This window comes from Cynara cardunculus (genome assembly GCF_001531365.2).
Source record: "Cynara cardunculus var. scolymus isolate 2C chromosome LG 6, CcrdV1, whole genome shotgun sequence".
Taxonomy (NCBI): Eukaryota; Viridiplantae; Streptophyta; class Magnoliopsida; order Asterales; family Asteraceae; genus Cynara; species Cynara cardunculus.
In genome coordinates this window covers 16,535,616-16,559,609 of record NC_037533.1, presented here as the reverse complement: position 1 = coordinate 16,559,609, position 23,994 = coordinate 16,535,616, and the positions used below count along the sequence as shown (strand labels likewise).

General features: G+C 34.2%; 2 protein-coding genes across 2 annotated transcripts; one reads left to right on the top strand and one right to left on the bottom strand.

Annotated features, from left to right (window-relative positions):
* Positions 1 to 566: 566 nt before the first annotated feature.
* LOC112514457 (uncharacterized membrane protein YuiD-like) lies at positions 567 to 9,579 on the bottom strand. Its single transcript, XM_025120939.1, has 5 exons — positions 9,145 to 9,579; positions 7,908 to 8,064; positions 6,455 to 6,505; positions 5,843 to 5,935; positions 567 to 894 (listed from the first exon to the last, which is right to left on the bottom strand). Exons 1-5 carry the CDS (start codon positions 9,288 to 9,290, stop codon positions 835 to 837), a joined length of 507 nt encoding a protein of 168 aa, XP_024976707.1. The 5' UTR covers positions 9,291 to 9,579; the 3' UTR covers positions 567 to 834.
* A 7,215-nt stretch (positions 9,580 to 16,794) lies between these two features.
* On the top strand, positions 16,795 to 21,479 carry LOC112514441 (GDP-L-galactose phosphorylase 2-like). Its single transcript, XM_025120921.1, has 7 exons — positions 16,795 to 17,524; positions 17,682 to 17,785; positions 17,861 to 17,920; positions 18,314 to 18,556; positions 18,716 to 18,901; positions 19,820 to 20,068; positions 20,916 to 21,479. Exons 1-7 carry the CDS (start codon positions 17,407 to 17,409, stop codon positions 21,264 to 21,266), a joined length of 1,311 nt encoding a protein of 436 aa, XP_024976689.1. The 5' UTR covers positions 16,795 to 17,406; the 3' UTR covers positions 21,267 to 21,479.
* The last annotated feature ends 2,515 nt before the right edge of the window (positions 21,480 to 23,994 follow it).

Sequence of the window (23,994 nt, the reverse complement as noted above, 5' to 3'; positions counted from 1 at the left end):
ATCACATGTGATAATACATGTGAAAGGGCTTAGTGATGTAAAGGCAACTTGCCCCACAACCAAGATCGTGCCGAAAATTGTCGACGTCTCTGATTTAGTATCACATGTGTATCATATATGATGGAACTATATTATCACATGTAATTGTCTATTGTAAAAGGGTATTCCCACGTTCTCGTAAAATGTAGGTGTTCTCGTTTGAACTCTTCCCACTGATTATGCCACAACCCAAATCACTATCATACCATAAATCAAGGAGCTATTTGTTGGATTTTCTATTAAGTCATATATAGATAAAGTTGTCTACGTAGATTAATTTATCTATATAGGTAGGGAACAATTTTTGTTTGAACGGGTTTTTTCATAGACGGAAGAAGCATGATTTTTAATTTGGAGGGACATTGTTGGGAAAGAAACTTGACTTTCTGTACAAAGCTTCCCCCTATAAGCTTGTTAAATAATCCATTTTCTATATCATTAAGCCACTACCAATAATTCCTGTATAACTGATCGAATAAGCTGTGAGTTCCATTAAGCTCGTTAAACTGCTAACAAAAAGACACTAAGATGGAAGATTTAGCAGCCCACTGTCATAGATCATAAACATTACCATTTTGTGTAGAAGAGAGACATCACATGATAAATAATTTATACACGAATAATGGGTACGAATATATCGTTACAAACGACATTAGTCGTCTACAGAAGCTTTTTTAAACGTATTTTAGAATAACCACGGGACCATTTTCGAGCAATCAATAACACCTTGTTATCTCCTAAACGATTCTTCAACCTGCTAAAGTTTAGTCGAGCACGACTAGCGTCAACCAACCGTTAAGCTGAGATTTCCATGAGAAATGCCATCACTACTCCCAGCACAGCACCTGCTGCAACCTGCAATTAAACCATTTGTTCACCTTTTGATGGCATTTGCAAATTTTAAACCAACTTTTCCCAACAAACATGAATGAAATGAAGAATATGCAAACAAAATTGTCATTCTAGAATTGTAATCTTCTGATCATAATAACGCTTTTTGACCCGTATCCTTTCACTACCATCTCGAATGGCTCGCTTCCATGAAACGGGTACCATAAAACAAAAATGATAAAAAAAGCAAAGCAGAACAAATAAATGAACCCTAAGACCATCTCCAATAGTGTAATATCCCATGGCAACCAACCGTACCAGATATTATCCACTTTGTCCATACCTAGACTCATGGTTTTAAAACGCTGTCTGATGGTGGAGTATTTTGTCCCTTATAAAGCACCCTTCGTTCCCCTCCACAACCGATGTGTGATCTCATAAATGGGGCCACCAAATATCAAATTCTAGAAATGGAATCTTCTAATCATAATAAGGATTTTAGGCCCATATCATTTCATTACCATCTCGAATGGCCCGTTACCATGAAATGGGTCCCCACAAAACAAAGATGATAAAAGCAGGAAAGCAGAATAAACAAATGAACCCTAAGACCATCTCCAATGGTGTAACATCTCAGGACAACCAACTACACCATATATTGTCCGCTTTCTCCATACCTTGGACCCACGGTTTCAAAACGCGTCCAATAGGGGAGGCATCTATGGTCACTTATAAGACAACATTCGTTTCCCTCCCCAACCGATGTGGGATCTCACAAATGGGTTCACCAACTCTTACACCAAATTTGGTGTAATGAATAATAACACACCACATTTGGTGTAACAGTATTCATCAACATCAATTGGAAAAGATAAAAAGAAATACACCTAGAAACTTACATGCTTTATAAGATTTGGTGTTACCCCTTGGAGATGTCCTAAGCAATACAACTTCTTTAGCGAATGCATCATTATTGGAAACTAACTCCATATTACAATGCATCTCAAGTTAATGTTAGCAACTTCCCAACGATATGGTTCCAAGAAAGGGCTCTAAGCAGTATGGGTTTTATTGTCCGTTTTGGCCTAAGTTTCACTTTCATTGGACAAACATCATAGGATAAAGATACATAACCCATTTTTGAATGTTGAAAATTAATGCAACATTCCATTTTTGGCACGGTTTCAACTCAAGGCTACCTGTTTGCCCGTTAGTGATCATTACAAGGACCAAGGCCAGATAGCATTAAGATCCACAAGATTCATCTATTTTTCATTATTAGAAGATATTTTAGATATTTACTAATAACAATCACTTTCTTAAAGTGTATCCGGTCAAACCTTGCATGTAAGTATGGGCCTATCACTTAAGCAAAAATTACATGTCCTTGTACATACATATATATAGGGAAGGGTTCAAGCAAAGAACACATTTGTTTTACAAAGAAAACACCCATTTACTATAGTCAATCACATCTATACCAAAGCAAATGTGTGTGGCTCTTGGGTCAATTGGCCCGCACACACCACTAGGTCCCCTCATGGGTATCATCACATGTGACAAGGGTGTTCTCGCGTTTTCATAAAATAAAGGTGTTCAATTTTAATCCACCTATATATATAGTGAGAATATGTGGAGCCTTGCTATCCCTTTAAGAAGAGAAGGAAGGTTCCAACTTCCAACATATATAGAGGAGATACAGTCCAAATCTATAGCCAATATGGGACTCTAGCACACCCCCTTCAAAAGGGGCTACGCAGACACATTGTCCCGCAATGTCAAGACGGGAGAGGAAGTTAGACAATTACAAATTGCCTTGTCCCTAAGTGCTAAATCTAATTCTAATACCATAAAAGCTAAATAAACGAAAAAGAATGTCGAGGTAGACTTTTATACTTTGTTTCCCTTGAACTCAAAAGATGATTTACAACAACTTATAATGGTTCGTAGCACCAGACTTGCTGGAATATAGGAACCAAATAACAAACTACTTATTTTCTAGAACTGTGTTTACACATATCTAGGAAAGAAACATAATACAGCCTCCATCTTACATTATCGGTCCAATATTCCAATTTCTTTAAGGGCCCGCTTGGTTTGCTGGATTTGGAATTGAATTCCATTCCAATCCTGTGTTTGGTTTGAAAGCAAGCTTGGATTTGAACTCCCGGGATTAAATGAAATCCCAAAACCGACGGATTTAGAAATCCCTTGGAGATAGTTGTCATTTAAATCCAGATCCCATGAATTTCAATTGTTCCCATCGCATCTCCACCCCGCCTCTTTCATCAAATCTGCCCTAATCTCTCCATAGCCTCCAAACAAACAAATTATTTATAAACAAACAAATATTTACAAAAAATTAAATTCCATTCCAAATCCTACACAAACCAAACAAGACATATAAAAGAATGAAACTCAATTCCATTCCAAATCCTACAAACCAAACACACTAAAGATTCCAGATCCTTCCACGAAATCCAAATCCCACAAAAACATTCCGTCAAACCAAACGCTCCCCAAGTTCTTCACCCACCATCTTGTATCGTAGATACTGGTTACGTCCTCTAGTTTCCCTTTCAAATAATTAATTGGCTAAATTACACAAAAGGCCAGCCTGTTTATCTTACAATTTTGAGTTCCTAGTGTTTAATATTGAACACCATAGCTCCTTGACCAAGTTCTTTGCACTCAAGAAGTAATAGTCCAACTAATGTGGTTGTTATGTTAAGGCTAATTGACATAAATCTTAATCACTCATGAATTCCCTTTTTAGATAACAGAAATACGTAAGTATACACACTTAGACTTATATGAGAGCTAATGAGCTAATAGTAAGTTCCTTGTATCATATAAAAGATATACATATATGCATACATCATTTTTTTGTAAAAAGAACCTAAAGTAATGAAATTACAAGAAAAAATAATAAACAAGAGAATAAGAAAAACAGAGCCTCTCTCTCATTATGCGTTCACACACAAACAAGTAGTTCAAGCAACACCACAACCCACAACCTCTTCCCATCAGCACCACAACCCACAACCTCTTCCCATCAGCACCACAACCCACAACCTCTTCCCATCAGCACCACAACCCACAACCTCTTCCCATCGCCTCCACCACCCACAACCTCTTCCCATCGCCTCCACCACCCACCACTCTTCCTATCGCCTCCACCACCCACAACCTCTTCCCATCGCCTCCACCACCCACAACCTCTTCCCATCACCTCCACCACCCACAACCTCCTCAACATGCCCCAAGCCCCACCACAAAAGAATCACACCACATATACCTCATACATTGCAATAATTCTATTTTTTCTTCTTCCATGCACAAACTTATATATTCCAACTCAAAACACTTGATGTTTCTTCTTTCACTCTAAAAAAATACTGACAACCTACTCAAAAAAATTCATGCTCAGCCGAGAACTGCCAGGTCATAACACCCTATGTAGAAACTCAACTTTCCTTCTCACAAACTTGTGAAAACAAAAGGGGAGTATTTCATGTTATTTTCAAGAATTACCCTGATATAATAAACCCATGGAGAAGCTCTCACCTTTCTAATCTTTCATCTCATTCACCTGTTTGAATTTTTGTTTAGATAAAAAGCATTGCTGCTTTGCAATATGTAGTTGAAATATTTCGGATATCGATGTTGGAGACTTGTGAATCAAAGAAGATGCAAGATAAGCTCTTTTGGTAATAGAAAACAAATAATGGTGATCGAGATGCAAAAGAATTTGTAACTTCAAGGTTACAGAACTCTAATGTAAGTGTTGAATGTCGGGAGAGCTGATTGTTGCAGGTGGAAAGAGTATGACAAAAGAAAAGAAGTTTCTCTCTTTCTAATTAGAAGCGTACATGTATTTAAAAGTGGTGAAAGGGGTAAATGAAGAACCCTTCAAAATATGGAAGGTATCTGTCTCAATGAAGCAGAGGTGAGAAAATTCCTCCTCCATTTTACAATAGAAAAAAAGCCTATTTTTTGGTTTGACAGAAGAGAGAGATGAGAATGAGGGAGCGGAAGCGAATGATCTAATTGTATCCATGAAATCGTTCACGGTGAGTGCATGCGAATGAGGAACTACAGATGCAAGAAAGACAATTTTTGTCTACTGTTAGACACAATTGTATCCATGAAATCGTTCACGGTAAGTGCATGGGAATGAGGAACTACAGATGCAAGAAAGACAATATTTGTCTTCTGTTAGACAAGAGGAAGAGAGGTGATAAATCACAAATTAGAGCCAAACTGACCAGATCAATCAAACAAGAACATGTGTATATGCATGGCGCCAGTAAGTGCTTTGCCTTAAAATATGAATTTTCTTTAAACCCGGTATGTTTCACTACACTCTCCTTAAACCTTAATGAATCAAATTGTAAGATCAAAAAGAATATGATATTTGACAAGTGTGGCGATCCAAGTGGATAGTAAGCATCTATGTGTTGAGTTATTTTTTTCTATATAACCAACTGTCTGTCTATGCATCCCATTCCATTCATTAACAGATAAATAATGTGATTGTTCACAGAAGAAGCTTCAAAGTGCCTAAAACTTGGTCAAGTGGTGATGGAATCTGATTTGGATCTATTTGTAGGCACAGGAAACATAGAAATTGGAATGACATATCCTCTTTTTAACAGCCCAATCCACACTTTACAAATAGAATGATTAAATGGAATAGCATGTTTAAGTATCTTTCTGTTATCAACCTACTACAAAACTTACTTCTCAAAACAATCATTAGTGCAACAAGCTTCTCTCTTGAACAGAACTCATTCATGAGTCAGTACAGCTGGTACTCTAGTATTCGACAAGACTACAATCACAAACACCCACTAAGCCAATGCATGTGATGATTATTAAGATATGCCACCTTGTGGACACTAAAGATCGTAGAAAAACAGTTCCATGTTGCAAAGCAACAAACATGCAAGAAGTTAGATTGCAACCGAACCTGAAATGGAGTGTGACCAAGTGAGTCTCGTAGCGGTCTAACATTGGAAAGTGGATGTTCTGGAGGCAGCTCACAAACAATTTGATTCAATAACTGCATAGAGAATAATATGATTTTTACGCTATCCAAGGAAAGCATTCATAAGTTAAAACATGGGCTGGTACACACTAGCTCTAAGTATTTACGTGGATTTCATTTTTGTAAATACATACTCCTCCGTCCAAAATAAGTGTCCATGTTTCTATTTATGTTTGTCCCAAAATTAGTATCCATATTCAAAGATAAATAGTTATAATTAACTAAATTTCCAATTCTACTCTTAATTATGACACATGAACATAAGAGTTGGTTAGATGGAGAACTTCAATTACTGGAATAATTATACTTTTCTAAAATAATGTGCGTTTTATTAAGGGTAAAATTGTTAGTCAGTTAATAGAAAGTGTAATAATCACGCATTACTAAAAATATGTCCTTCTATTGTGAACATTTACTTTGGGATGGAGGGAGCATCAAATATTATTATTTAAAGTGATATCCTCACCACATCACAACCAAGGTATAAACTTTCTTATACAAACCGTTCAAGAATACTTAAACATAGAGACATACCTCCGCTTGACGACCCGCATGAAGTCTAACACCAGTTGCATCATACATTACCTGTCAAAGAAAAGAATAATCAATCGAGGTGAATAATAAAAATCTTGATAAATGCATATTTGTTTAGATTAGATCAAATTAATGGGTGCTGTGGGCACCAAAGCACAGACACATCAAACTTGTACTACCCATGGTTTTAAAAAGGGTGTGAGATGTGTGCCTCGAGGCGAGGCAGCCCAAAATCACACCTGAGGCGGCGCCTCTCAGTCCCCAGATGAGGCATACGCCTCAATTGTCTGAGGCAGTAACCAAGGCGGTGAGGCGTGGAGAGGTGTACGCCTCAATGCAGAGGCTAAATTATTAAAAAAATGACTGAAACCTTCTCTATTACTTTTTTGAAAACCTTGTTCTTCTCTAGTTCTCCTAACCCCTATCTGCTACTCGTTTTTGTCATTCGTGAGTTCCAATTTTCTCCCATTTTCTTCTTCGGTTCTCTTTGGTTCACGAGAGTATTATGTATATGTAGTATGCTGGATACACTTCTTTCATATTTAATCTCTACTACATGTCACGATCACACTTCTACCCCCACTTTGTTGATATTAAATATTTTTCTTTATGAGTTGTGAGCATATTAATACATACATATATATATATATATATGTTAAGAATAGATCAATATTTTTTCTCTTTGTTACTATATCTATATTTCGTGATTGAAAAAAGTGTATGTAGATTCTTTTGGTAATTTAGTATGGTGTATATATGTATATATAAACACTGTGTCTAGTACTCAAGTGTGAAGTGTGTCTGTGTGTGTATATATATTGCATATATTTTCTGAGTGGAAGCAGCAGAATGCAGATTGGTAAAAATATATTTTATGTAGTATATATATATATATATATATATATATTTCCGCCTTGGGGCTTACGCCTCGGTCTGCCTCGAGGCTTAAGCCTTGCCTCGTTTGAGGAAAACGCCTTGAGGCACGATTCCGCTTTTTAAATCCATGATACTACCAGTGTGAGACAGAAATCACAAATCATTCCTTTCAAAAGGGTCTATATTCTGTAAAAACCTTTAATCTAATTGAAGTATCACTTAACGACACAGATCGGAGAAACCAACATAACAACTCCAAATTCATATTCATTGATTATAAGAAAGGTAAGCTCCTATGAGTCAAAATGTAATTAAACCAGCAAATATGGCTAATCCTAATTGTTACTTTCTATCTTCAACAGAGAAATAATAGCTACTTGTGATCCAGCTTGAGAACAGCGAGAGAACTTGTGGTTGTTCTAGCAGCACCTTTTGAATCACATACCAACTTTTGGTAGGGCCTAGAAATATTATCCTACAATTTTTTCATAAAAGTAGAAAGCAATCTGAAACACTTGTGACAATCTCTAATAAGAAGCAAGGAACATGATGAAATTCGGGTGTTGTAAACACGTACAACACATGCCAAAACCACTGCAATGGCAAATGATGATGAACCAGTGCCCTCTTGTAACCCTATGCACGCAGCAAGAGCTGTAACGGTTGCGGAATGTGATGATGGCATGCCACCGGAGCTAAGCATCCTTCTGGTATCCCATTTCCTCTCTTTAAACCTGCGCATCCAAAGTAACAAACTAAATTTCCAATAAAAGTATAACTATAATGAAAACCACAGTCAAAGCAAAAAAACAATAAAAGTCGTTTTAAGAAACAAAAAGATACCAAAATCTCTGAAAACCCAAGGCCGACTTGCTAGTGACACAATCATATAAGATGTCTATTCTATGGTGCAAAAACTAGCATATGATCCATTTCTCTACAAAAGAGCTAGGTGGCTAGCAATTAGCATTAACCTTTTGCCATTCTTTCCATCGTGTTCTATCTTACCCAAGCCATCAAAACCAACATAGTCCTACATTCCACATCAAATTCCACTAGCAGTTCCTAGTTCAAAGATCAACGCACATCTTTTAGAGAAAAGCAACATATCTCTAACCAAAAGAACTATGGTCAGTTTCCTAAATGCCCAATGATAACAGGCTTAACATAAATGTAACCTCCTTCATGTTTGAATTCTTTTAGGTTTCAATATATAACTCCAGTCAACATACAATAATGTTGCAACACTGACCACATCTTCGTGTGTGTTGTAGGAGAACAAACAAAAGTTCAAAACAAGAATTGTGGAGAAGTTGTTGAATTAAAAACTAAACATAAGACAAAAGAGTAATCAACTAATCATTATAGTTAGTGATTAAAAAGGGTTTGAGGAAACAACAAGATGCACCATACTACACAATCTCATAGGCATGATCTACACTGCATTGCTAGATTAAGAGAAAATAACAAATCAGACCACATACAAAAGAATCACGACACTTGTCATTATGCTTAGGCTTAGCCTGATCAAGCATTTATATAACACTTCCATGATTAATCTTTACGTTCTTATCTACGTTTCAATGATCACATCGCTTCCTCAAATATCTCATAATATCAAGCACACAGTCCTCGAGTGCTCAAGGCAATTCATTCTTTACAAACCTAAAAACTCCAACAAATTTCGAATTACATGTAAAATAAATCCCAAACCCTAGAAACGCCCAATTCAACCACCAGAAATGTCCAAACAAAAACAAGATTTCATCAGAAACAGATATATAGATTCGCACTGAGAGAGAGAAGAAACGTACCAATGCGTAAACACTTTAAGAAACTGTGCGATAAACAGAGACAGAAAAGCAGAAAGAAGAGGGAGATTCGACGGCAAAGCAGACGATTCAGATGAGTAAGAACGAAGACTAGAAGACGCATCAGCCGCTGTGATCACCTCGTCCATCACAAATACGGAATCGAAACCTCCCCTTCTTCCTAAAAATGGCTGTTAATCGTGTGGATTTTCCAAAACCCTCATACATCAACAACAATGAAATTCCAAGAACAACGCGACAAATTTATAAATCCATGATCGTTGGATTTGGGCGGCGGAAGTTGCAATCAGTGAAAGTAAAGAATTTCGCCATTTCTCCGGGATGGTGGACGTCGGCGACGGACCGATGTGCTATTGACGTTATCAATATTCCACCGAGTTGGGGTGGTTTCTCGATTACGATTTGCAGATGGGCCACACCATAAGCCTTGTGGAATGTGGAGTACATTAACATTTGGATTTAGGCCCATTTAAGTAAGCCCAAATTAGAAGCCCAGTGGCCTAGTTTAAAAATTATTATAAATTTAGTCCCTGTACTATTATTCATTCTACAGTTTCAGTCCTTTAATTTTATTTTATTTGTATGTTGGTCCAAAATTAACGATTTTGTTTCGTTTTGGTCCACAAGCCTAAAATGTGAGTAACTGATTTGTGGGTTCGTTTTGTAATTTATATTTTTCATATAATAAAAACTAAGAGAGAGAGAAAGAGATGAACACAGACTAAAATAGTATGAACATACATCAAAGAATTAAAATTATGGACTGGTTACTGGTATAGAAACATAAGTTGATACAATCTGATCAAACGTATCGATAATAGGCTCTTGGAACTTGTCTTCAGTCTTGGTATTTCGCCTTATTAGGCATGGAAACTGATCCCAAACAGTCTAGAAACCCGATCCACCCGCCCCCGGTCGGGGACCGGGATTCCCCGTTAAACCGGGGACGGGGTCGGGTATCGCAATCCCCGCCCCGTCACGTACCCGTATATATATTAATTAACAAATTATATTATATTATTTATTTCTATTAAATCGGTAAATGGTAATTTCTATTTCAATATATTTTGGATATTACTAGATGTGGTTTTGGTATTACTCAATACATTTTGGTACATGTGATGTTAATTTCTTTAGATTAAATTTAATTTCTTTTGGTTTTCGATTTATTTATTATTATATGATGATCATATGATGTATATATTTTTTTGTATTGAATTAAATTCCTTTCGGTTTTAGGTTTATTGAAAAATATGAGATTTATACATGTGTAGCGCCTCACACATTTGATTTTAAAAAAACTTACACAACCAGGAAAAATCCATGTTCCCTGTGGGGGGCGGAGATGGGGATGTGATCAAATTCCCCGTTGGGGATGGGGATGGAGATAGGGACAAAGATGGGGGATCAGGGATGGGGACTGGGGTCCTCATCCCATTACCATACCTATGCCTTATGCTACAAAGTATCGTTGTTGATTTGTCGGAATCATTATTATTCTTGCATTTCTTTTATTCACTGTGCAGTATGCAATAAACCTTATATACATTATGTATGCAATTGGACGCAACCAGGCCTAACTCTTCGAGCACACTATAATAAGACGTGGATCAACCGTGAATCGTGATGAGAAATACTGGGAATAGACTTCATTCAAGCCTAAATTAGGAACGGGCTAATAACAACAGCAATAGCAAAAGAAGGATTTTGTTAGCGAGCCATCATTATTCCCTACACTGTAAGAGATAGAGGAATAATCGCTCATATACGTGATTTGATAAAAGCAAGCCCTGATCAATTATAAGTGTGTGTCTTAATCGGTTAATCTGACTCCTTAAGCCAGGTCAAAAACAACGGGAGAGGTTATGCATACTTAAACACATCCGTTTTAGCCTCCCACGTTAGTCTCCCTAATGGCCGACCTGAGTCTCGTTCCTCATGCCAGCACCTTTTCTCCTTACCGAACCAAAGTCTTCTGATGGCAATAAATTTAATTGTCGTTAAAAGTCAAGAGGGTGTTTGGTTCAGGCATAAAAATGAAAATGAGTGTGAATTTTATTCCCGCAATTTAACCTTAATGAAAACTTGGGCTTCTGGGAGAATGAACCCATTATATTTATATAAATCAATCATTTTTTTTTCCATTCTCATTAATTACTACTTAATACCTCTAACCAAACACCCTTAACATACGTTTTTTCAGTAACCAAAAGAATCAATTTTATATCCAAGAAAAAATGAATTTTTTCATCGTAATTCAAAACTCCAGAGACGTAATTAACGCAAGCATTTAGCTCAACAATTATGGCAGCAATGACGACAGTTATGGAATAACAGTGGGAATCCCCAAATAAAATAGTCGACATCAGTATTTGATTTGGACTTCTACATATTTGTGGCCTTCGTCTTTTCGGCCATCCGTGTCTTTGATGTTTACTTAAATACAAATACCAAGTAATCGGGTGGTTTGCGCGTCGTTTTAGAATAATGGAGTATTTGAAATAAATTGAAATATGAATAAATTACAACGAAGTTTAACGAGGCTAATCTGACCACTAATTTGATTGACATGAACGGGAATGAAAACAAGTGAAACGGGTTGAAAAATGCTTGTTTGGTTCAGCTACTGTAGGTTCGTAATTAAAATGAAATACTGATAAACGAACAAAAATACAGTTTTCATAATATTTTGTAATTTATTGCGTAAATTATAAACACATTATCACTTGAATGTAAAAGTGTGTAATTTAATATTTATCCAGACAAATATAAAACATAAACATGTACAACACAAATATAAACACAGAACAAATAATATGTTATCAATAAATCTAAACTGTTAATAAACATGAAGAAAACATTACTTAGGGGCCGTTTACCAAATACTTACCCGGTAGAAGCTTATCGGTAAAATTTAACATTATCATCTACTTATTAGGTAAGATTTTAGTCCATCAAAACGGTATCGTATGCAACAATTTACATGGTAAGCGCTTACCGTGGTAAGAGTCGTCACCCCCACTTACCGAGTAAGACTCTTGATTATTGTCTCGCTCTTACCGGGTAAGATTCTTGATCCTTATCATATTCATCCGGTAAGGTAATATGATTTGATGTTCACTTACCCGAGTAAGTGTTTAATAAACGACCCCTTACATATTTCATACATTAACAATCACCCAAAAACAGTGTCTAATTATACATACATACACTGTTGATAACCCATAAATAACATTATTTTGTTTTTAAAAGCATATAACTGATAATATGTTTTAATAGGGTAAATTGCATGGAAAAATAACGTACTTTAACTTGATTCCTATTTTGGATAATGTACTTTCAAAACTTATATTTTGGTACCTAAGATGTAAAGTTTTAAACATTTAAGTACCCGAGTAATCAGTTGAAACATTATTTTTTTTTTCTAATAAACCACAATACATAAAAACTAATTTTAGATTAAAATATTCATGTCAACAAATAATACTGAATTGGACACCACATCACTCGTTACATTAACATGATAACTGGTTAATGTTTCAACTGGTTACTCGGATACTTAAATATTAGAACTTTGCATCTTAAGTACCAATTTTTTTTTTAAAATACACTATATATAAATTAAATTAAAACACGTTATTTTTCCATACAATTTGCTCTTTTAAATATAAAGAAAAAAACAAAAATATAAAAGCTAGTATCTTTTGAATATACCACCGCATCTTCTTTCATCAACTTTTAAGATGACGTCATAATTAATAAAAACCATTTAATATGTCCACAAATAAATGATATAAAGTTAAGGCCAAAATCCAATTCAATTCAAAGGGAGGTGTATGCATCATCTCATCCACATGTTTGTGGGGTCCATTTGACTATGGTCCAACATCAAAATGAAAAGAAAGAGTCAAATTTTGATTGCTATAATTTTAATCTGTCTAAACTATATTATAAAATATTTGATAAAAAAAATTAAAAAATTATTTTTTATGTATAAAGTATTGTTTATTAATGTATATTAATTAAAATTCAAGATCGTAAGTAAATAGCTGTGTAAGTATAATTTATTAAAGTTTCATATCTGAATTCGTGTAACTAACTGCAGATGAACATAATCAAATACATGACAAACATCTCATTTTAAATATAAAAAATCTAAAATATAATTAGGATAGTCATTGAGTTCTAACAGAATACTCAATTATTATCTTTATAAAATGTTATATTATTAAACCAAAAATAAATTATTTTGTTATTAAACTTAAATTATAATAAAAAAATAAGAACTTTTAAATAGTTGATTTGACATTAACATTTATATTTTTTTCTCAAATTTATATTTTATTAAAAAATAAAATCATTATTTCTTTCTTAAAAACACATAAAATCGTATTATAACATCGACAGAGACAAATAATAAAATAAAACATTAAAATCGATATGTGTATCGGTGTATTGCACGAGTACTCTTCTAGTATAGTATAGATAATAGTCTAATAATATTGTAGTAATTTCAAGCTAAATAATTGCACGTGTTGCACACAGTGTCTTAGGCCTAAGACTGATCTTATATCAACCCCATTATGGTCAGTAGGCTTAAAACATATAAATATAAGTATAACATTGAAAGTAAAAAACCTGAAAAGAAACATGAATACAAAAATAATAGTACAACATTGGAGATTGAAAGACCTCAGAACTTGAGTTGGCTGGTGGACTAGTGCAAGGGCCAAGTGAAAAAATGAATAAATTGCGTATATATCCTAAAAGTTTGCCTTCTAAGCAGCAACAAAAGCACAGAGTCGTGCCCACCTATGGCCCTCATATGCATCCGTCACTAATCTAAACCGAGCCTTAATGACTGATATAGACCTAATCTTTAGTTTCAATACTGATCTTTGCTAGTTGATGAATATATCGAACCTCAAATCAATTACTGTACATATTTAGTCAGGAATGTTTGGTTAGTTTTTCATTAAGTCATGTATGGATAAAGTTGTTTGTGTAGATTAATATGTCGGTATAAATTGTGAAGGTTTTTGTTTGTGAAAATTTTGTTTTTAATATATACAAGGAGCATGTTTTATTAATTGAAATGACATGTTAGAAAAAAAAAAAAACTTGGCTTTTTGCATAAAGCTTTATCTAGAAACTTACTGAATAAGTCATTTTAAATATCATTAAGCTATTATCAAATAGTCATTTGTAGCTAACTAAAATATGTTGTAAGGGGTTGTTTGACATTTGATGAATGGTTTTGTGCAAAATGATTAAGTTGTCAGAATGATTAAGAGGCTCTTATGATATAGTGTAAAATGAAATATAATTGTTTGGTAATTGTGTACAATGAAATCATGGCTCTTAATGGTTAAGAGAGATCCAAGATACAAAATCATTCAGAGAGTTTTAGAACCATTAAAATGCAATTTTTTTTTGCCAAAAAAGATTCACCTCTTAACGATTCAGATGTTGCCTCTTAATGAAACTATTAAGAGGTAAACAAACAACCCCCAATTTTTATTAAGTTGCAAACAAACATACTCTTAACAAAAAGTAAAAAAAAAAAATTAAATACAAATAGAAATATCAAAAATACTTATTACTGAAAGCATCATCTCCAACATATTATTCAAAATGGAGAATCGAAAGTCAAGAATTTCAAAGAAAATTCACTTTCATCTCCCACAGCTTCTCCATTTTAGATATTACCATATTAATTATATTATTAAAATATTCAATACAATTAATAAAATATTATTTTTCTCTCATAAACATTTAATTTCAAGATTTCTCATTGGTAGGATTCTTTTTTCCTCTTTTACTGGTAATTTTTTCTGGAAGTTCTCCAAATTTGGAGAATTTCATCATCTTTTTTAGAAGCATCTCCAACAAATTTTTCAAGACGGAGAATTAAAAGTCACAACTTCTTCATTTTGGAGATTATAATATTCGATATCTCTTATAAAATATTATTTTTCTCTCTTGTACATTTAATTTAAAGGATTCTTATTGATATAAATAATCTATACTATATTATAAAGCATTTGACAAAAAACTCTTAAAAACCATTATTTATGCATGAAATACTATGTATTAATGCATATTACTTAAAATTTAAGATTACAAGTAAATTGTGCATAAGTACAACTTATTAAAGCTCCATTTTGAATCCATGTAACTGATAAACATAATAAAATACATGATAAACATCTCGTTTTAAATATAAAAAATCTAAAATATAATTACGATAATCATTGATTTATAACAGAATCATTTTCTTTATAAAAATTATATTGTTAAGCAAAAAATAAATTACTTTGCTATTATACCTAAATTAAATTATAATAAAAAATTGAATTAAAAAATTATACAAAAAAACGAGAATTTGATATTAATATCGATATATTTTTTCAAATTTATTTTTATTCAAAAATAAAAATATTATCTTTATCGGAACCACATAAACGCGTATTATATCAATAGAGACAATAAATAAAACGAAACATTAAAATGAAGATGCATCTCACTGCATTGCGCGAGTACCTTTCTAGTAAAAAATAAATTATATGTCACAAACAATCATTTTTTAAGAGTTCTTCAAATTTGGATAATTTTATCATCTCTCTCCCACTTTCTCAATTTTGAAAAAGGTTTTGAAGAATCTGTTGGAACAAATCATCAAAATATTCATTTTAGAAATGGTTTTATCCGTTATATAATACTAGAAGGGTACTCGTGCGATGCAAATAGATACATCTCGATTTTAATGTTTCATTTTATTTTTTGTCACTATCGATGTTATAATACGACTTTATGTGGTTTTAAGAAAACAATAATATATTTTTTTGAATAAAATATAAATTTAAAAATATCATAAAACTTTGAAAAATAATATCGATGTTAGTATCAAATTAGCTATTTAAAAGTTATTTTTTTGTGTAATTCTTTTAATTCAATGTTTTAATTATAACTTAATTTATGTTTGATAAAGAAGTAATTTATTTTTGGTTTAATAATATAATTTTTTATAAAGATAATATTAAGTATTCAGTTAGAATGACTATCTTAATTATACTTTAGATTTTTTTATATTTAAAATAAAATGTTTATCTTATTACAATTATGGATATCTGTTGTTAGTTACACAAATTAAAAAAATGAAGTTTTAATAAATTATACTTATGTTATAATATACTTGTAAACTTAGATTTTAAATAATATACATAAAAAATGATTTTTAAAGGGGTGTTTGGGATTGCTTATAAATACAACTTATTGACTTATTCCAGTATGACACAAGTAATAAACACTTTTGTGCGTTTGGATAAACAATTTCTATCGATGCCAAACCGGTAATAAGGAGTTTTTGAAGAAGTTAAACTTTTTTGACTTATAATAAGTTGATAAGTGCTTTTATAAAAAAATATAAATTGTTCTAAATAAACAATCCCAAATATCCCTAAAAAAATTTATCAAATATTTTATAATATACTATGGATGATATAAAAGAGTGGGAGAGATATACTTGTATATTCATAAAACACTGTATCTAATTTCAAAGAAACGTCGTCGTTGGGACGGGTGTGGGTCATGTATATGTGTTCTTTTCCCATCCTTGTTCATTTGTGCGACTAGCGATTTTATAGCAAAATACTCGACACCACTCAAACCCTTGCATCGTCACCCCCAAATCTCAGCCATAGAATCTCCTCGGACGACCTTCTACTACTCTATTATCCGGCAACATCTCTATATAATCCAATCCCTTCACCACCCACTCATTCAATCCCATTTCCACAACCCCAATAGCCGTCGATCTTTCTCTTTTGCGGCTTCCCGATTCACTCGTCGGAGAATTTACCAGTTGGGTTTCTATCCAACAGCCGGAATTGTTCGTCGGAGCTTCGAAAAAGATCAAAGTTTGTTGGGGTAAAACCCGGGATCACCAGTTGTAGACATCACGGCTATACACGGAGTAAGGCGGTCACTTGTACATGTCCGATCAGTACGAGGGAAGAACGCCATAGCTGTTGAAAGTAATCCTTCTACGCACGGCGGACGTGGGGCTTTGCCTTCTGAAGGCGGTAGTCCTTCCGACCTCCTCTTTCTTGCCGGCGGCGGTTTTTGCTCCACCTTTGTTCTGATCCTAGCCTAGGTCTTTCTAGGTTTGGGTTTCAATATATATCTATACACAATTGTATCGTTCTTGTTATATATTTCATATCCCCCAATTAATCGAAGAAGATGTTGAGGATCAAGAGGGTTCCTACTGTTCTTTCCAATTACCAAAAGGAAGAAGTGGAGGAAGGTGGTGCCGCCGGTGGTTGCGGTCGTAATTGCATGAGAGACTGTTGCCTTCCAGGTGTTTGTTAAATTGCTTTTCTTTTTTTTACCTCGAATTCCTTCTTTATCTTATTACAATTTGCGTACTTTATGTAATTGTTTCTTGATTTTTTAAGTCCTTATTGCTTTTCCAAGTAATGGTTAATAAATCGTTGTGGGGTTTTGATTTGATACAGGGGCAAAGCTACCTTTGTATGCTTTCCGAAAATCTGATAAGGTTGAATCCAGTGACAAAAAGGAGCCTCCTTTTGCTTTCTTGGATTCACTCCTTCTTGGAGAGGTAATATTCAAATCTAATGGTTTACTTTTGTGGGTTTCGATTATTGAATTAGGCTAAGATTGTTTGTTTTTACAGTGGGAAGATCGCGTGGAGAGAGGGTTGTTTCGCTATGATGTCACTGCCTGCGAAACGAAGGTAGGCATGAATTTTTTTTGTATTTCGTGAATGTTTGATAAGATGAACTAACAAAACAATGGCCTAAGGTTATGTTTGGCTACCATAAATGAGCCTATTGAAAAAGATTAGCCATAAGCTAGCTGATAAAGCCACTTTAAGTAGCTTTTCAATAAGTTTCAATGGCTTTTTTCCACCCTTTTCCCTATTTTGCCCCTTGTATTTTTCCAATTAGTTTCTTCAACATATATTTTTAGGTCACTTTACACTGTCATCTAGCTTATAAGCTAGTTTTTACCGAACAGGACTAGATTATCAGCTAGCTTATTAGCTAACAACTAATAGCTAGCTTAACAACTAATTTTCCAAACATTACACAATATCATCTCCCTAATCATATATGTAATTGAACAGGTGATTCCAGGAGATTACGGGTTTGTTGCTCAGCTAAACGAGGGTCGCCACCTCAAGAAGCGTCCAACTGAATTTCGAGTGGATAAAGTTCTTCAGCCATTCGATGGGAGCAAGTTCAACTTCACTAAAGTTGGGCAGGAAGAGATACTCTTCCAGTTTGAATCAAGTGAAGACGATGAAGTCAAGTTCTATCCTAATGCTCCTATTGATGTAGAACGTTCCCCTAGCGTCGTTGCCATAAATGTAAGTTATTTTGATCTTCTTGTTGGCTGTGTCTATTAAGATATTTAGACATATTTAGCGTCATATAAAGCCGATTTTGCTGTAATGAAAGTGGTTCCATAGTTAACCACATTGTAATGCAGTTTGTTAATTAATATTTTGTTGTTTGTAAATCGATAGGTCAGCCCAATTGAATATGGACACGTGCTTCTGATCCCTCGCATTCTCGAGTGTTTGCCTCAGAGGATTGACCATGAGAGCTTCTTGCTTGCACTGTACATGGCATCAGAAGCCAGGAATCCATACTTTCGTCTCGGTTACAATAGTCTGGGTGCATTTGCTACCATCAATCATCTTCATTTCCAGGTTCATATCTTTCTTGATCCCCTTAACATTTAATCTATCTTGTAATTGGATATGCATTTGTAAGCTTATGTATGTGTGTGTGTGTGTATATATATATATATATTCTTTTTTCACTTTCACACACTTCTCTCTAGCTGGTGGTTTTCATGGAAACAACCGCTCTGTTATTTTAGGATATAAGTAGGGTCTGCTTACATCTTACCCTTCCCAGACCCTACCTTTGGGTGGGATGTACTGGGCTCGTGTGGTTTGGGTCAGTATGCTATTGTTGAATATTAAATAGACCCAACGGAAACAATTGCTCTACACTCTTTAGGGTAGAAGTAAGGTCGACTTACATCTTACCGTCCCCAAACCCACATCCGGGTGGGATATACTGGCCTCGTTTGGGTAAAATCACATTGTAATTGATCCGGCACTTAAATGTCTAATAAGATAAGGAATTTAGGGCCTGTTTGTTAGCAGCTTAATGAGCTTAATGAGACTCATAGCTTATTCAGTCAGCTATACATGACTGTTTGGTAGTGGCTTATCGATAACTGAATAGGAGGGAGCTTTATGCAGAAAGCCAATGCCAAGATTTTTCCAAAACTGCCCGTCCCAATTAAAGAACACGCTCATTCTATTTATGAAGAAACCTCCCAAACAAAAACCTTCTCGTTCTTTACACACAGATTAATCCACATAGACGACTTTCTCCAGAAAGAACTTAATGAAAGACAACCAAACATCCCCTTACTGTGCCCAAATCAATACCATCATTTTTTTGTAATGATAACAAGGACAATTAGGAAATTGTAACTTGAGAACTTACCAAAAAACGATTCATGGAACAAAGAGAGTATATGATATGAAATGTATCAAACATATGCTAATTGTATATATACATATATATAATACATTATATATATTTTTCAGGCTTACTATCTGGCTGTGTCCTTTCCCATTGAGAAAGCTCCGACTAGAAAGATTACTGACTTCAATGGTGGCGTCACAATTTCCGAGATTCTCAAGTACCCAGTTAGAGGTCTCGTGTTTGAGGGTGGATGTTCGCTTGAAGATTTATCGAATGCCGTCTCTGATTCATGCATTTGCCTTCAAGACAACAACATACCTTACAACGTTCTCATCTCCGATTCCGGGAAACGCATCTTTCTCCTCCCTCAGGTATAAAAGCTTATTACTTTCTTCTTATTATATATGTTCTGTTTGGGAAACTGTTTGGGAAACTAGTCGATAAGGTAGCTGTTAGTTGATAAACTAGTAATATTTGGTAAAAAAAACTAGCTGATATGATAGATGAGGATGTGAAATGACCTAAAAGGAAATGTTGATAAATTAGTTGAAAAAATATGAGGGGCTTAATTGGAAAAAAACCTGCAGCTTGTTGAAACATTGCTTGAAGTAGCATTTCAAAAAACTAGGTTATACCTAACAAAACGGGACTCTTTCCAACTAGCCGATAAGTCAACTTTTAGTTGAAAAGTTAGCTGTCGGCTGATAAACTAGTAGTGTTTGGTAAAAACTACTTCCTCCATCCTAACTTAAGTGTCTATTACTATTTTAGTTTATCTCAAATTTAAGTGTCCACATTTAAAAGTAAATGTCTACTTTCCAATTCGACCCCTAAATATGAGATGGACAAATTCATTACTCCCTTTACTATTAAGGGTAAAGTTGTCATCTACACTTCTAAAATTGCATTTATTTTTCATTGTGGATGTTTATTTTCGAGGGGGGAGTTGTTGATAAGCTAGATGACAGTGTAAAATACTAAACTGATCTAAAAGGAAATATTGAAAAATTAGTTGGAAAAATATAAGGGGCATAATTGGAAAAAAGTGGAAGAAAAAAATCCCCTAGAGCTTATTGAAACGTTTCAAAAAGCCAGTTTATGTCTAACCAAATGTCAATAAGCAAAAAAAAAAAAAGTTATCTTATAGTTGCTGAATATGGATAGTTTTCACATCCAATTGATCTAATCTTTTATATGTGAATCGAATGGAAAAAACAGTGTTATGCCGAGAAACAAGCTTTAGGAGAAGTGAGCAGCGAGCTTCTCGACACCCAAGTGAACCCGGCAGTTTGGGAGATAAGCGGACATATGGTATTGAAACGAAAGGAAGATTACAATGGTGCATCAGAGGAAAACGCTTGGAGACTTCTTGCGGAGGTTTCCCTCTCGGAGGAACGGTTTCAGGAAGTGATAGCGATCATCTTTGAAGCCATCTCATGTGCGGTTAGCGAGAACGGGAGCTTGCCCGATGAGGATGAGCATGATCTTGAAGACGTTGATGCACTTAACAACGGGTCCCACCAAACGGCCATCGTGGCTGGGAAGCAAGAATGCCTAGTTCAGCACTAGGTGTAGTAGGGTCAGCATCTCGTTTATCGAGATGTGGTTCGTGTCTAGGTGTTTCGGACGAGTACCGATTGTCGGATAGTTTTGGTACCGGCTTTAAATAAGTTCATTCGGGTTCACTTTGTTGTTCAAGTTGGCTTAATGGGTTATGTATGAAACATTTGAAATGTGCAAAATTTCCAATATTGGTCTTGAAATGGGTGTTTGTTTCTATTACTTAGTGAGCATATTTTCCATAGGAACAAGTTTAATATAGTGTATGGAATAGAAAAGAAATATGGGTATAAAAGGTTCGGGTTTTTCAGGGTCGTCGGGCCGGACTTTAGGGTTTAAAGAGGGCTTAATCGGGCTTTTTTATGTCGATCTAAACTACATTTTTTCGGGGTTTTGGTTTTTCCAGGCTTATCTCTAACTTGGCTTTTAAAGAATTTTTTTTCTTGATCGGGTTTTGTTTTTAGTAAGCCAAAAGATGGTCGTGTTTTGGGGTTTAAAGAGGGCCCAATCAGGCTTTTTCATGTCGAGATAAACTGGATTGTTTGGGAATTAGGTTTTTTCGGCTGGCTCTAACTTGTCCTTAAAAAGAAAAAATTGTCTTCATCTGGTTTTGCCTTTCAGTAAGCAAAAAAAATGTCAGACCTTTTTTTAGGCTTGCTGGCCGGGGGGCTATAAGGTTTTAAGAGTACCTGATCGGGCTTAATTGAATTTTTTTGAGACTTAGTTTTTTTTTTAAATATAGATGAATACCCAGTAAGATATATGATTAAAAACCCGTTATAACAGTAATGATAGAAGTATAAGTGTGTAACTGTCTTTATAGTTGCGGTACATCTTTATTTCGTTATTCTTGACTTCATATTATGAATCTATGTGGTTTTGAGATAGTGAAAGAGTATTATATTGGTTATCAGTTTTGTGGAGTATCTTGTTGTATCAGTAGAGCTCAACACTTTTCTTGTATTTGAACATGTTTGTCGGTTGATTATGAGTTAGTTTACAAGGTTCGAATATATTAATAAGTTGTACGTATGTAATAATAATAATAATAATTTGTAAATATTGTAAAATGAATATACTAAAATATAAATAACTAAATAATATTTGGTTTAGCGGTATGTGAGTTATTGGCTTTCTAGGACGTCAAGGGTTCAAATCTCACCAAAGATGAAGATGATGTGTGAGTTTATTTGTTTTATTTGCGGTATATAAATATTATATACTTAAAATAATATGTATATATTAATAGGGCTGTAAACGAACCGAACGTTCAGTGAACCGTTAGATGGAAAGTTCGTTTATGTACGTTAATTTAATAAATGAACGAACATGAACAATTTTTTTGTTCGTTTAGTTAAATGAACGAACATGAACAAGAGTCTCGTTCGTTTATTTATGTTCGTGAACGTTCGTTCATTTACAGTTCGTTTACGTTTGTTGATATTCGTTCGTTTATATATTAAATTTAATATATAATCTTTTATTTATTTACTTTGAATTCAAATAATATTTATCTATGTTCGCTTAGCCCGTTCATTTATGTTTACTCGTTTAGCATGTTAACGAACGAACACAAAGATTTCCGTTCATTTACCATTCGTATTTGTTCGGTTAAGTTAAACGAATGAACATGAACAAGTCTCTGTTCGTGTTCGTTCGGCTCGTTTACAGACCTATATATATATAATATACACACTGTAGTTGGAATTCTAGGAACCATATAAAAGATCTGAAAGAAAAAATAGAGTAAACCACAAATTTGACCTTGTGGTTTCTTAAAAGTTAACACCTTTTGTTCTTATAGTTTCAAAATCTATATATATCTATAAAGCAGAATCATGATATGCTGACGTGGCATCTCCTCGACGTAGAGATCATATTTTCCTCTTTTTTCCACATTTTGATTTTTTTTCTTAATAATTTTGCAAATTAATGTTCACATTTAACTCAAAACCCTTCCCCTTCTCTTGGTACGTTTCAACTCTATTTATGTGTACATTTAACTCAAAAAACCCTTCCCCTTCTCTTGGTACGTTTTAACTCTATTTATGTGTACATTTAACTCAAAAAACCCTTCCCCTTTTTTTGGTACGTTTCAACTCTATTTATGTGTTCTCCATCTCTATCTCCATGTACGAGTTATAAATTACTGGTACGCTCTTCGCTCTTCTTTTCCATCTCTCATCTAAAAACCACTTTTCCTCTTTTTTCCACGTTTTGATTTTTTTTCCTTAGTAATTTTGCAAATTAGTGTTCACATTTAACTCAAAAAACCCTTCCCTTCTCTTGGTATGTTTCAACTCTAACATTTAAATCATTCAATCCTTGGTTTTTTCTCTAAATCCCTCAATCTTTAGGTTTTTTTCATTTATGTGTTCTTCATATCCATCTACGAGTTATAAACTATAGGTACTCTCTCTGCTCTTCTTTTCCATCTATCATCTATGGCAGAAGAATATACACAAGTTTATCAATATATGTAATAAGACATTGGAATATGGATTAAAGAGAAGTCTAAGACATTGGAACATGGATTAAAGAGAAGTCTCCATTGAAGCTTTAGAATTTTGTGAGAATTTTGATTATTTTTTCCTTTTGTTGTGGATTCACTTAATTTTTTATTTATTATGTTTTCTTATAGTTTCTTAATTTGTAATTTTGTAAGAAAAAAACACCAACGATAAGATACATTTTTAGGCATCGCAATACTAATTTTTAGAAAAAACACAAACTTTGT